We start from the raw sequence: 15137 nt of genomic DNA on the forward strand, positions 1-15137 counted from the left end.
ATTTTGATGTCTTTTGAAGGTCAAACCTTATGTATTAAAAAAAAAGAAATGTGGTTTTGTAATTTATTTGAGATTGTCAAAATAACATTCATATATAAATGACACAAATACCAAGTAATAGACGACGTTTTGAAAATTATTAAAGTGCTATAATAATTCCAAAATTAAACAATGACTACATTCTACAGATTAAATTTAATAATGGCATTAATCTTTTGACCTGAATTCGATTTTGATTTTAAGAAATGATATTTAGTCCACCTTTAAGTCTTCGTCAAATATTTCACATCAATTGGAAGAGAAGGACTTATTGGGAATAGTAAGTTATAAGTTTCTAGATGAAACAAACTTCCAGCTTATTTATTGCGAATGATTCAGCGTGTAGGTCATAGCATTTTTGGAACAAAGTTTTATTTGTAATTAAAATGTACTTTGAGTTCTTTACCAATTACATTTATTTATATTCATTCGTTTTATGATTAAGTGTCATTCTAAACTAAAATAACGCTTTCAAAATTAATCATTTGATCAAGTTGTGTTAAAATATCAAGTATTATAAAGTCAACAAAATTGTACGGTCTGTACCAGACTACATGTAGCTGAAACGTACATGCGTTTAACTCCCACAAACAGTGGTAATTGCTCAATTTCTACAATGATATACAGGTCTGACGGAGTGTTACTCGCATCAGAATGTTTTCCCGGATGTTTCTCATTGGTTTGTTCATCATACCGACATGTCTTGTACAGCTTACCGAGGCACACGGTGAGTGAGTATAGTAAATAGGCCGAAAAAAAAACTACAACCTTCATTGTTTTATCTTTTCTTTTATCATTCAACAACCGGTGTCGATGACACAGCTCATCTAAATTTGTAGGTTTCTAAACAGTTTCCCAAATGGAAAATAGGGTAACTAGAAAAGGTTCTATATATTTTGAAGCAAAATTAAATCGAGGAAATATCATAGCATTCAGGTCGTAGTAAATTAAAAGAATATTTTCTATTCTAAGATATGAGATGTTTTTCTTACCTTTTCCATTCATGTTTTATATCAAAATTAAGGTAATTCATTTGTTTTTTTTTCAATTGCATCTGGAAAAAACGAAATTTAAGTGAAAGGATTAGCAATACAACAAATGCGAACAATATTGAAAACAAAACATAAGTCAAAGCTTGAAATCGTCACAATTTAATAAGTCATAATGTAATAGGTAGCATGATTGCAGAAAGGTATTTTCTGTGAAATCATAAATGTAAAATAAACAACTGCAATTCGGTCACATAATTACAAATATGCAATAATTATTGCATACATATACCATTTAAACCTTATAATGAGATACCCTTTTCAGCTTCCTGTAAGGAAGTTTATCAGGCTGATAATCGGAATCCAAGCGGAGAGTATACAATCAGTCATAACGGACAAGCCTTTAAAGCGTATTGCTCCTTCGAGGGAACCATGGGCTACACCTATATTTCAAAAAGTTATTACAGTACGAACATTGATTTAACCAAGCTGTACAGCCTCAGAAGCTCCGCGAAGATCCGGATTAGATGGAGTAGTGGTACACAGAAAGAGGTAGTCGTGCAGAACCTAGCTTCCTACGGTTCACCAAACTTATACTTTGGTCGTAACGCTTATACCTCGTACAATGCGCCACAAAATTCTGACATGCAGCCTTACCTTTACCTCGGGTTTTTACCTGTAAGTCAAACAAGAAATTATAACACTCAGGGATATCGTGCGGGAGGAGTGGACTATACCTTCAGAAACTGTGACGCCAACCCCAACAGTTACATAACGTTTTTTTTTAATCCTCAGAACAGATATCCAGGTGAGGAATAAATTATTTGATAGCTTTGAACCGAAATTGTGTTCCTGACTCTTCGTTTTCACTCTCTATCACTCTGTTGGCATGGTGCATGTATTTATTTAATTCCTGCCAAGATTGGGTTTTATAGATCATTCTTAAACTTGTTCCCTTAAATCTTGAAGGGTACCCCCCCAAATCTTTTGTTTAGTTCAATTAATTGGTGATGTATCGGTTTGAAGACAATTACGTGTATATATTTAAAAAAAAACCGGGCCCAATCTTTATTAACAAACCTAAACAAAAAATGTTGGTTTCACCTTTTTTTCTCACAATTACTTTATTTTGAAAAATACATGAAATGGAGGATATTTGTCAATTTGTCACTCAAAAAGTTACGCAAATTTTAGGCAACATTTATGATACTCATATTAATGGTGTTCAGCGACAGCCCATGCCAGTACAATATACAACTGGTTGTCGTAATCGTCGGTCATTTCGAACCATTCTTTATAAATTTCAGTCATAGATAAAGAGCGTATCATTTACATATATTCGCCACAGTTTCAGAGATCTCGTCTGGAAAAGTTCATCGATAGAAATGCAGAGGATAACGTGAAAGAAAAATAATAATAATAAAAATGGAGTAAAAACAATAAGTCACCGACACTTCGTAGTCAGTGACTTTGAAAATAATAAGAAAAAAGTTAATTTCATTTGTACAGTTTGTCTGATTCATTAATGGCTTGCAAAATGTAGACAACGATGAATCACCTATTCAAGTATTGAAAGTGTATGATGATGATTGTTTTTAGCTCGGGTTGGTGGATCAAGCAGTTTTATGTCTGGATGGATGACCCAGTCTTCGTCCCTGTCAAGTAGTAAATATATGTCCACAAATTATTACTTCGACTGGGAAATGCACATGGGCGGATGTGGTGGCTTTATGACGTCACACTCAGTATCCAATACTAGAGCAGCTCTTGGACTGCCATTCAGTAAGTAACTTTACAGTATGGTATTCGAATCGGCAAATAAGCCCAGGGTTGCACAAGCAGATTTATTGCGGGAAAAAAAATAAAGTGATGTAGTTCTATGGTGTTAAGAAAGAAAACGTAAAGAACATCATTGACGGACCATTCGGAAACCCATTTTACTATTTCAATTACTGATTGTTTTGACCTGAATGCTTATATTAAATTTTCAGCAATTCAACCATGTGATGGGGTCAATTGTCTAAATGGAGGAAATTGTGTTGTTTCTGGGTCAACCGGAAGTTGTAGCTGTGCTAGTGGTTACTTCGGAAGCAGATGCGAAAGTCGTACGTATGCTTTGTCATAGTGATGGTTTCATGTACTTTACGACTTTGGATGATGGGATTGTGGTCACTTTATTCTGAACCTGAGGAGACCCATAGAACCATTTTAAGCTATTTTTCTCATCAGACCTTGTATATCGGTATTTTTGTTTCTTTTTTACGAATGACTACAATCCATTACATGTATTTCATTACTTGATATAGTAAGTGTTCATTATGAAAAAAAAAAAAAAAAAAAAAAAAAAAAAAAAAAAAAAAAAAAAAAAAAAAAAACACTAAATCAATGAAGAACACTATAAACAAAACAGGAAAGGTTCCTCGTCGTTTATTTTGTACATTATAATCTTATGGATATGTTTATCTCTCAATTAACGTTCAATTCAACGTCAACAATTATTTACAATAACATGTAAAAGGGTATCATTTGCATGGATAATAGCATATTTGTTCGAATATTTCATGTTTAACATCTAAGTTCATGTTTTTCTTGATAGGAAATGGTGGATGGTCAAGCTGGTCTGGATACGGAAGCTGTTCTCGCAGTTGTGGGAGTGGTTCTCAGACTAAGACAAGGTCTTGTAATAATCCGTCACAGATGGGATCTGGCGCTGCATGCAGTGGATCATCGTCCCAGACACAATCATGCAACACCCACTCTTGTCCAGGTATGTTCCTCAATAGGACGCGTATATCAAATCATTTTTCAAGTCAATATTCTATCAAAATCAGACTTAGTGTATAGATCACTCAGTCTGTATGTCTCACCTGAAATCCCTGGCGATGACTTCAATTTATATATAAAAGTACTGTCGTTCTAAGGATTACAGTTTCTAGTACTACGTACTTGTAGTTACTTTTTGGTGTTTCTAGGCTCCAGTTTACGTGGTTTATGCAGAAAACTAAAACAAATGTAAATGTCTTGGTCAATGTCTGCAGCTTGAAGTTGGCGGGAATCAGTTTCATTACCTGCGAAATTCTCCTGAGTGACCTGCTTTTGGGATAGACTATAGGATATGAAACATAAATACGATGCAAAGCAAAAAACGTGCATGTATAAATTCGCATCAAATAGTTTCTTCATTAAAATGTACACAGAAAAATATAAATTTTCCCATGCTATTTAAATTATGTATCGATGTTTTCTTTTTACTGACTTTTATGAATATTTTATTTTTACCAACCTAAAGTGAATGGGGGTTGGAGTGGATGGGGATCTTATGGGAGTTGCTCTAAATCGTGCGGAACAGGAAGTCAATCACGTAGTAGGTCATGTACGAGCCCTGCTCCTGCCCATGGTGGGGCTCAGTGTTCTGGGTCTGGAACAAGTAGCCAGAATTGTAACACACATAACTGTCCAAGTAAGTCACTTGTAGTTTATATCTTTCTTTATTATTATTTTAAAATATTTACAAATCAAGTCATTCAGTTTTTTTTATCACCAATACAATTTTATATACACATATAGGAAATATACAGAGGAATTATATATCGTTTAATTACTTTTCATGATTATTTTGTGCACACAATATTTTTTTTTGTGCAAACAATATTTGTCACTTTCCAATTTTTCAATTTGAAAAAAAAACTTATTCAGTAGATTTTTGGGTACTATTGTAAGCATTTTAAGTTCTTCTAAATTGAATTATATATATGGTGTCCTACCTGCAAAGAAAAAAACTATTGTTTGCGCAAAAAAAAGATTCTTTATATTGCCGTTAGGCGAACATTAAAATGTTTTGTTCTTGGATCGTCTTTGTGTGTGGGGGGTTTCACTGAACACACACACACACACACACACACAAAGATGATATGCACACAAGAGTTAATACGATAACACATAGTTGCCTTAGAGCATTCACATGCGATTCACGTGTTCACCCAATGAGTAAATGAAATCATATATTTAGCACCTACGATTCAATAGTTGTATATATATTTACGAATCAACGTTTCACTCATTGTCAACCTTTTTGATAATCAGAGGAATATATCTTTAATAAAAATTATTTGTGCGCTATTTTGTGCGCGATTTTGTGCGCAAACAATATTTCTTACTTTACATGTCCTTATTAGAGCTCCTTTTAGTTCAATTTGAGAAAAAATAATAACTTATTCAGTAGAATTTTGGGTACCGTTGAAATCATTTTAAGCATGAAGTTTTTTTTTCAAATTGAATTATATGGAGCCCTACATGCAAATAGACACATATTGTTTGAGCAAAAAATATTGGGCGTACAAAATAATCATAATTCTATTATGTGCACATTAAAATATCTTATGCGCATATCATCTTTAGTGTGCGTGTTTTGTCTGCCCCTTTCAGTGCGCCGTCTAATTAAAAAATAATCGGAGTTGCCATATTTGCATATTATTTTATAGTCGATGGTAACTGGGGCAACTGGGGATCTTGGGGCTTATGTAGTGTATCATGCGGTGGTGGTAACCAGAGAAAAAGTCGTACCTGCTCAAATCCGGCACCTGCTTATGGTGGAGCAAACTGTGCGGGGGACGACACAACCTCACAAGACTGTAATGACCACGCATGTCCAAGTAAGTCGTTCTGTTTTCCTGAATATCGCTACCTGTCCCATATTCTTACACTGTCAAGCTTGATTGTAAGAGTTGTATCCACCTATAAAAATATGAATACCAAGAACAGTTCACTGATAATTTTATGACGTGTTACATTTTATTACATTATTCATGTTATTGAGATTGTGCATTGCTTATATTTAAAAAAAAAAAACCTTTAAATGTCAACTTTTGAAAAGTACACCGTGTTTTATAGCACATACATTGATGATGTTCATGTGATAGAATTGGTCTTGATTAATAACCAATCAATCGATGAACAACGTCCGTCTACGTAGGTACCTATCAAGTTACAAAGTTTAAATCTCATACTAGTAATCAATGTCTAGTTACATTGCAGCAATCTAAAGAACATCCACGATTGAAATATTAACTAATAGTATCCCTGAACATCATCATTGTTTGCGCTGTAGTTTTTAGCATGCAATTAATATTTCACTTTTAAACAAGTTCATGGCGGTTGGACTTCATGGACATCATGGGACACATGTTCTGTAACCTGCGGAGGCGGAAGTCAGTCGAAAGAAAGATCATGTACAAATCCTACACCGCAACACGGAGGCAATCAGTGTAGTGGTGTGACGACTGAATCGCAGTCATGCAATACACATAACTGCCCGAGTAAGTATACGATGTAATACAGCATGTAATACACGCCATTGCCTAAACATGTAAATATGATTACACATCTATTGCCTTAGACTGTTCACATGCGATTAACATTGCCACCACCCAAAGAGTAAATGAAAAGCATATATAATTAGTACTTGCGGTTCAAATAATTGTCTTGTTGGGTAATTTAAATACGTCATTAACATGAAGTATAAAGTCATAGTCTCGTAAAAAAATCTCATCCACTGAACATTTATTTTGCCCATTATTTTATTACTTATACAGTTTGTTAAAATGATTTGTCCAAAGCCAATAAGGCCATATTCGGATTTCAGCCTATCAGAGCTTTTACACTTACTGAGGACCTTTTGATGATCTCTGTAAGTACTTGCTATTTTTAATAGGGTTATTCGATGGTGAATTGGTTGCGTTTCACAATATCTGTTCCTTGTTCTATTGACATCATATGAAGAACTCGCTTGATGTTTCTTGAGAAGAAATGGATGGTTACCCTCCCTGTGCACCTGGTCCATACCCACAATTCTAATGGCGTCCGTAAATGAATTATTTCAGTTAATTGATATTGTTTGTGGTGCTTTGTCTTAAACTTACTTGGTCTATTCTTTGTTTCCGGATTATCAGTACCCTGTTCTTCGTTCTAATTATCGCCCATCCTTTACCTTGCTAACAATGTATAATCGATAATTATCAGCACTACATTCAACTCGTCCAAAAGTCATTTTTTCAATGTTTTGTGTAATATATCACAGTCGATGGCGTATGGACGGATTGGACAGCTTGGGCAGTTTGCTCCGTAACATGTGGAGGAGGATCACAAGACAGGGAAAGGAGCTGCACAAACCCTGCTCCTGCCTATGGAGGTGCCAATTGTGTTGGGGTCACTAGTGAAACACAGACCTGCAACACTCATAACTGCCCAAGTATGTATTGGACAAAAGTTCAAATAAAACTGCATGATATTCAGGGAAACATTTAAAAGAAACATTATGTAAAAAATACATGTATGTATTTTTTTTTATTACATGTTATGGGCATTTCTGTTCATTTTAAGAACCACAAAGTTCGTCGAAAGTACAAAGACTACATGTACCAGTGGAAAAAAGAACATGTTTTTTTTTCATATCAGTTGGGCATGCTTTTCAAATGAAAAATTAAAAATCTTAAAAATTAGATGGTATGTCAGTCACGATTTTACAGGCTAGTATTAAGTGCAATGTATGTATACTCAACTTTTTAGTCAATGGTGGTTGGAATAACTGGGCTGCCTGGGGTACATGCACAGTTACTTGTGGTGGTGGTTCTCAGTCACGTGATAGATCATGCACAAATCCGGCTCCTGCCTACGGGGGACTGCAGTGTAGTGGCTCAACAACTAGCACACAGGCTTGCAATACACACAATTGCCCAAGTAAGATTGTTTTTTCTTGAAAATAAAAACTAATTCAATTGTGTCATTGTACTCGACTCTTTATAAAGATCAGATAGGAGGTGGTTCATGCATGTCAAAAATCCATCGAATTCACCCTTATTTCTTGTTCAGAAACAGTTACTGGTCACATAGCCAGTCTTAGTTGTTCATTTGATTGTTGCGCTTTTAAGATAGAAATTATATAAATTGTACATGAAATTGGCACTTTGTAAGAGTTATCATTTTTGATTTGGTTTCATTTGGTTGATTTTTGTGATAGAAAAATGTATATTTTCGAAAAAGTGCAGATCTGAATGCAGAAATTATTACCGTTATGTGAAAGTAAAGCATATATAAACTGAAAAAGCGTCGTTTGTTTGGTAGTTTTTCTACACCATGAATCATTTTACCATCGACAGTGCCTGAATTTTACTTGGACTGGTACCCAACTTTTCTGTTGTAGTCCGTTGACGAGACGCTCTGTGGTTTTTAATACTAATGTTTTTTTCATAACTGATGAGTAACATGGGTTTGTCCTTTAGGAATATACCGTATAATATAATATTATTTATTTAATATTAGAAAAAAAATTTAATATTAGAAATTCATTTCGTAATATTAAAAAATCATTTTCTAATATTACAAATTCCTGATTTAGTAATATTATAAAACATCACACATTTTGTAATATTAGAAATTGAATTGTAATATTAGAAAATCACTTTGCAATATTGCAAAATCAGTCTCATTTTTTAATGTTACAAAATGATATTCTAATATTAAAAAATCGTAATTGAATACGACAAATCCATTTTCTAATATTAGAAAATCAATTTCTAATATTAAAAAGTCGCTTTTTAATATTAGAAATTCAATCAATTTTTTAATATGAAAAAAAGAGTTTTGTAATATTAGAAATCTAATTTGTAATATTAGAAAATGAATTTGTAATATTAAAAAATCATTTTTTAATATTAGAAAATACTTATTTTTGTCCACTTTGGCTTGCCTTATATTATAGTAGAATTACAGTTTATGATGAAAAAGGTGGGATACCGAAGTGTCTTTCAATTTTAAGTCACATAGTACACAAAAAAAGTTATACGTTAAAAATGCTTCTTTTTCTGATAGTTATCATAACTAAATATATGTGTCTTTTTAACTTTTTTGAATCTGAATAGTCGATGGTGGTTTTACTGCTTGGACCAGCTGGACCACATGTTCCGTGACATGCGGAGGTGGTTCACAAGACAGAGAAAGGACATGCACCAACCCGGCACCTCAGTACGGCGGTGCTCCATGTGTTGGAGATACTAGTGAGAACCAGCTCTGTAACACACAAGTCTGTATAAGTAGGTATTTTACTTAGTTTCTTTGTTATAATTGGTTGTCACTTTTTTGCGACAGTAACGCCAACTTTCATGACATCAGTGATAGTGGTAATCATATGAAATTCTAAATTCTCGCTCCTTTACATTCAGTTCTACTGCATTAAAAAATTTCTATGAAATGAACCCAGGCCAAATGCCGATAAAGGATTGAGCCTTGGCGACCGAGGCTAGAACCATGTAGTAACGTTATACTATCTACTATGAGGTGATGACTGTTTGAGGTTAGGATTTTAAATTGAAAGCTGAAGATTTATTATGAAAAGCAGTAGAACGTACAAAACAAAGAAGCAAATTACCATTATCTTGATCAACACTTTGAAACTTCTTTTTTTTCACATTTTGAATGTTAGCTTAGCCAGTCTTTTTCCGGGATATTGAAATTAAAAGAATTCTTCAGTCGCTACAATGCATCATTGATATATTGTTTTTTTCCGTCGAAAAAGTTTAATTGTAATTGAAATAAAGCCCGTGTATGCATTTTGTTTTACAATTGTTAAAAATATATCTACAGTTGATGGTGGTTGGTCTGCATGGAGTGGTTATGGCACCTGTTCCCTTACTTGTGGAGGAGGGAGAGCGTCAAGATCGAGAACATGCTCAGATCCCTACCCTGCTAATGGTGGAGCAGTATGTACTGGAGATGCTACAGAGTATGGAGATTGTAACACACAAGCCTGTCCTACTGCTGCACCTGGAACTTACCAACAGGTAAGACCAAGTAACTTCATCAAGGGGACTAAATACTATTACTGATAGACAGATTTGAGAAGTTTTTTTTGTAAAAAATTACTTTTTTTTATTTGTTAATATTCAAAACGCAAGTGTGTAATTGAAACAAACGCATGTTAAAATATGATCTGATTATCATGGTTCAAGAAAATGACACATAATTTGTCTCTTGAATTGTAGCTACTTTGTACATTTTTTTGTAGCTTTGTCCAGCAAACTGGTTCACGTGTCAAAGCGGAAGTGTAAGCTGTATTGAGGCAGCTTTTGCATGCGACTGTTCATCTGATTGTGACGATGGTAGTGACGAAACCACCACCTATGCTGGATGTTCAGTTCAGTGTAGTTCCGCTTCCGGTATGTATCAAACGTGGGAACAATAACCCACAGAAAATGCACATTAAAGAAAATTTTCAACGATATTAAAACTCTTTGATATCGATTACTAGATGAATAGAATAGTATTTACAATATTTAACAAAATGTAATATTATCGTATATTTGTTGATTTTATGCTATTATTCTGTCCTACTTTTTATTATGTAAAGGGAAAATAATTAACATTCCCCAGTCTGATTTAGTGTTCTAATTTAAACTTTATGATTTTGAACTTTGTATAGTGCATTAACCAGTTGATCTATCCAATTGGAGAAAAAACAGCATTTTATTTTAGATTTTATTTATAATTGTTATGAATATAAAATTTATTAAAGTAATGGGTCTATTTACTTTAATCTTTTAATTTTGATCAATTCATTTTCAAAACTGCAAAAATGCATAAATGTAAGGTAACGTCTAATTAAGACTATACTCGGCGTCACATAAATAACATACTGTTAAAATTTGAATAAAAATATTTTCTACGACTTTATTGACACCAACCGTCGTTTAAATTGTCTTAAATGACTTGCTCATTCGTTTAGCCAAACAGCTTCTCAAAAACAAGTCGCTTATTAGCTTAAATCATGCGTAACAAATCCTTACGGGAAAATCCCATACTAATATCCGCCATGTTGGTTTTTACGGGACGATTTGTTTACAAACGAAGTTCGTAAGTTCCCGTCGAACTCCGGTGAAAATCGTCTGCTTGATCAACTTCGCGGTATTGTACGTTGTTCGCGTAAAATAAATCCGAGATATCCGAAATAACGCCGAAGTGCATTCTGGGTTCTTCGGTTTTTGGACAAACCATTTAAACGTAAACAACATCTCCTAGCAACCCGATCACTGTAAACATGGCCGACTTTTTACAATGTAAATATTGGCACCTAGAATTAAAATCTGACCGGAATTTAACGATTCAATCTTTAGGGAGAAGCCGTTTGGCTAAACGAATGAGCAAGTCATTTAAGACAATTTAAACGACGGTAGGTGTCAATAAAGTCGTAGAAAATATTTTTATTCAAATTTTAACAGTATGTTATTTATGTGACGCCGAGTATAGATCTTTGTTTTCTCCAACTACTGCTAGATGCTGTCAATTAACTTTCAAAATATATATTGTTATTAGCAATGGGTAGTAGGAGCAATTAAAGTAATTTAAAAAAAAAAAAGAGAGAGAATTGGTAGAAGACATCTTTGTCTGATTTAGTGTCTCAGTTATTTGCACCGAGAAATTATTTTTGCTGTCATCAATCATATTAATATAGCCATGTTAATGTAGTGTTTATTTTATATATTTTTAGATATTGGTTTTTCTGTGTTGATGATGATGGCAAGTGTTGTTATGGGCATGTTGTGGAAGTAGCCCATATGGAATGAGTTTCGTTTTCCCCCATTAGAAAATAGTTTTATTTCATTAATTGTCGACGGTCAATATTTTATTGGCAGATCTAAGAATAAATGATAGCACATACAGTTTGACTATATTCATTTCGCTTATCATTAATATAGAAAACACTTTTTTCATATATGGTCCAGTGAAATAACATTTGATTTATTTGTTGTGAGTGGAAATTACTTATGCTATGTAAATTTAAGGGGTCGCGGACACTCACTCAATTTGTCATGCATCGTTTTTTTATACTTAATGCTACTAACATATTTTTGTATATGACGAGAACTCTTTCTGTAGTGAGGAGATTTCGTTAATGATGAAATTAAATTTTAATTCTAAAATATTGCTGTCGTACATGACATTTGTATACGCACTTTCTTTGTAGAGTGAGGATATTATTAGATAAGCTGCTAGACAGGTGTCTGTTCTGACAGTTTTATTTATATCATCACTACATAAATGTTATGGTCGTCATCACAATTTGATTGATCGTTAATAAGTTTATATCTGTGAGATGAGGCAAGATATCTTCAGTTATATTTTAACAACCCATCCAACTTTAAGTTAACGGACTCACTTTCAATGTGACGGATGTCGTTGGCAGAGAAGCAGAGAAGGACATACTTACCCAGAGCACCTGTTGTCACTCGGTTTTGTGGAAGTTAATATTGTTAGTGCATTAATATTTATATATGTGTGTGTTATTTCACTGTGTTCAGTTTTATATATGTAATTGTATTTTGTTGTCTGCAGTGGATATGTTAATCGTCTCGTCTTTTCATGTCTTGGCCTTGTACTTGGGTTTTGATGACCATATGTAGTGATGATATCAACAAAAACTGAAGAGTCTCCTGTCATATACATTGTAGAAGCTTCGTCGTCCTCCAAATAAGTGTGAAATTGTGTATGTTGATAGTCTCTGGTTCAGGTTTATATGTTTTAGCCAAGTGCTTGGATTTCGATGTTTATAAATTGTCTTTTCATTTTTACTGCTTTGGTATTTGCCGATATTCAAGTGAAAGCTCTTCTCTTTTTATGCTAAGTTCCCACTATCGTGCGATTAGCTATGATTGCCACGATAGTCAAATCGTTACTGATCGTGAAACTTAGAATTACATGTTTGGAAACAGTGCGTTGCGAGTAGATGCACTTGGTTACGAGAAGTTACGATCTGATGCGACACGATCACAATATTCTAATTATGAGACCACGACCTGTTACGATACGACATACGTTTTGTTACGACCAAATAAGTTCACATGCGATTTTCCCGATTGAGATTACAAGATGATCGCGATCTGATACGGTTTATTACGACCGATGTTCAAGATTGGATACGATCTTAAACGAAAGGGTACATTTACTTACGTTATAAAGTATTACGTACTTTATATTAAGATACGATTAGAGTTGGCAAATCTTTCACGATTAGATGAACAAATTATCATGATTCACAACTATTCGATTAATATCTATATATATATAGAGCCTAGCTATACCAATCTATATTTCATTACTGTACATGTCTATACATAGAGCACATCATAGACAATGAAATTCCTAGACTCTGAAGCTTTTGACAATGTGACATTTACCATTTTAATGTATGTATATATAAAGGAATTAGAAAAAGAAGAATTACAGTGCAATCAGAAACAACGCCGTCCAAAAAGCACGGAATGTAGCAAGAAGGCACTTTGGGGTTTAGCCATCAACAACAGAGGAGAGGAGAAAGTAATTTGGACAGTTTTGTTGTCTTCTAGACACATAATTAAGTTATAATGATCTTCAAAAGATTAACGCCACTGATTTTTGATGAGGTGCTGCAAAAATAACCCAGCTATCGAAAGGGAGTGGACAAGCTAGCTTAGAAGTCCTTTATCACCAGGACTGACAGTAGGTGTGACCTTCAGGCTCATGCACCTTACCACCGGAAACATCTATATGTCACTGGCTTATGCAACCAGGTGTTGGTTGTCCAGTATTTCCGAGATGATTCGAGAGATTTGTCAAGCCTCGTAGTAGCGTACAAAGACGAATTCTTTAATTTACCCGCGACAAATGAAGCTTGGCAAGAATTGGCAATTCAATTCGAGTATGAAAGTAAGGTTTCAGACGCAATTGGAGCCCTTGATGGTAAACCGTTACAATTAAGAAGCCATCGCTAACCGGCAGCTTATATTTCAATTACAAAGGGTTCTTTTCCATACCGCTTCTGAGCGGTTCAACGGTCTAGAAGATGAATCAATAGGTCTTCCGCCACCTTGTCCATTGGCAGCCAGCCCTTATGACAATATAGACATGCCGTTTTTTATCCTAGGGGATAATGCCTTCGCTTTAAGCAACTACCTGTTGAAACTATGTAGTAGGAGGTGCATGTCTACGAAGGAAAGAATTATCAACTCTAGAATTTCAGTTGGGAGAAGAGTGGTGAAGTATGCTTTTTGCATACTCGCTAATTGATTCCGATGACTAGAGAAGAAACCAAATACGGTTAATGGTGTTGTTGAAAATAGTTCTTCATAATCTACTGCGATTGAGGCATTCAGGTATTACAACACAGGAAGCAGAACACGGAGATGAAAAGCACAATTTGAAACCCACAAGGCGTTAAATGTTGGAAATCTCATTTTGGATCAGAAACTCTATTATTTCTTCCTTTTCAGGTTTCCAAAATGAAGTGACGGTTCTCTTTTTCTTCGCCTTACCACGGTTTTCTCCTCTTCTACCGTAGGCGGCTCTTAAACTATTAAAAACTGGTTTATAGATTTACTCAGATTTGTATAAAGATCACTTTCATGTTTAAAAAGGAAAAGAGGTCACCGAACTAGTTTTCTTGTTATATTGAAAAAAAAAAATGTATATTCTCTTTACATTTCGTTAGAACATTTTCCCGACAATTATATCGCCTTGAAAGAGGCCTTTGAAAATTAATCTTAGTAATTTTACCTTTTGTATTTCTGTGCCAAAAAATTCTTATTTAAAAATTTAGAGACAATTTTTACATATATACTATTTGAACATTGAAAATACATACTTTTGTACTGTGGCGTTAACTATTTTATGGTTACTTGTCAAAGTTTGATACTGATTTGTTTGGGCATATTTGAAATAACCTCAATGCTCGAGGTGCAACTTGGTAATAACCTTATTTGCAGATTACATATGCTGCACCAAGTGAGTGCGATTATTTCTTCACAGACAGGAAAATATATGAAAGTCAAGGATGTAAATAGTTTCGACACAGTTTCGCCAACTTTAACAACATTTGAGATAAAGGATACTACAAACACTGTGAAGTCAGCCTCATATATTGACCTACACTTAGAAATCGATGGTAAAAGAAAACTATTGACCAAACTTTACGACAAAGGTGATGGCTTTTCATTCAGAATTGTCATTTTTCCTTTCATCTGTGGCAACAGCCCTTCAGCACCTGCATATGGAGTGTTCATATCACAACTCATATGCAAGAGCTTG

At 34.3% G+C, this 15137-nt stretch overlaps 1 protein-coding gene across 1 annotated transcript; it reads left to right on the forward strand.

Moving 5' to 3' along the window:
• Positions 1 to 1658: 1658 nt before the first annotated feature.
• LOC148601244 (coadhesin-like) lies at positions 1659 to 11627 on the forward strand. The gene is made up of 13 exons (XM_088556379.1): positions 1659 to 1836; positions 2628 to 2810; positions 3020 to 3133; positions 3625 to 3795; positions 4318 to 4488; positions 5510 to 5680; positions 6173 to 6343; positions 7105 to 7275; positions 7593 to 7763; positions 8945 to 9115; positions 9666 to 9862; positions 10087 to 10237; positions 11566 to 11627. The coding sequence occupies exons 1-13, from the start codon at positions 1674 to 1676 to the stop codon at positions 11625 to 11627; spliced, it is 2067 nt and encodes a 688-aa protein (XP_088412505.1). The 5' UTR covers positions 1659 to 1673.
• Positions 11628 to 15137: the final 3510 nt, after the last annotated feature.

This window comes from Perna viridis, chromosome 12, assembly GCF_037379345.1.
Source record: "Perna viridis isolate PV_CMFRI_1.1 ecotype Kerala chromosome 12, ASM3737934v1, whole genome shotgun sequence".
Lineage (NCBI taxonomy): Eukaryota > Metazoa > Mollusca > Bivalvia > Mytilida > Mytilidae > Perna > Perna viridis.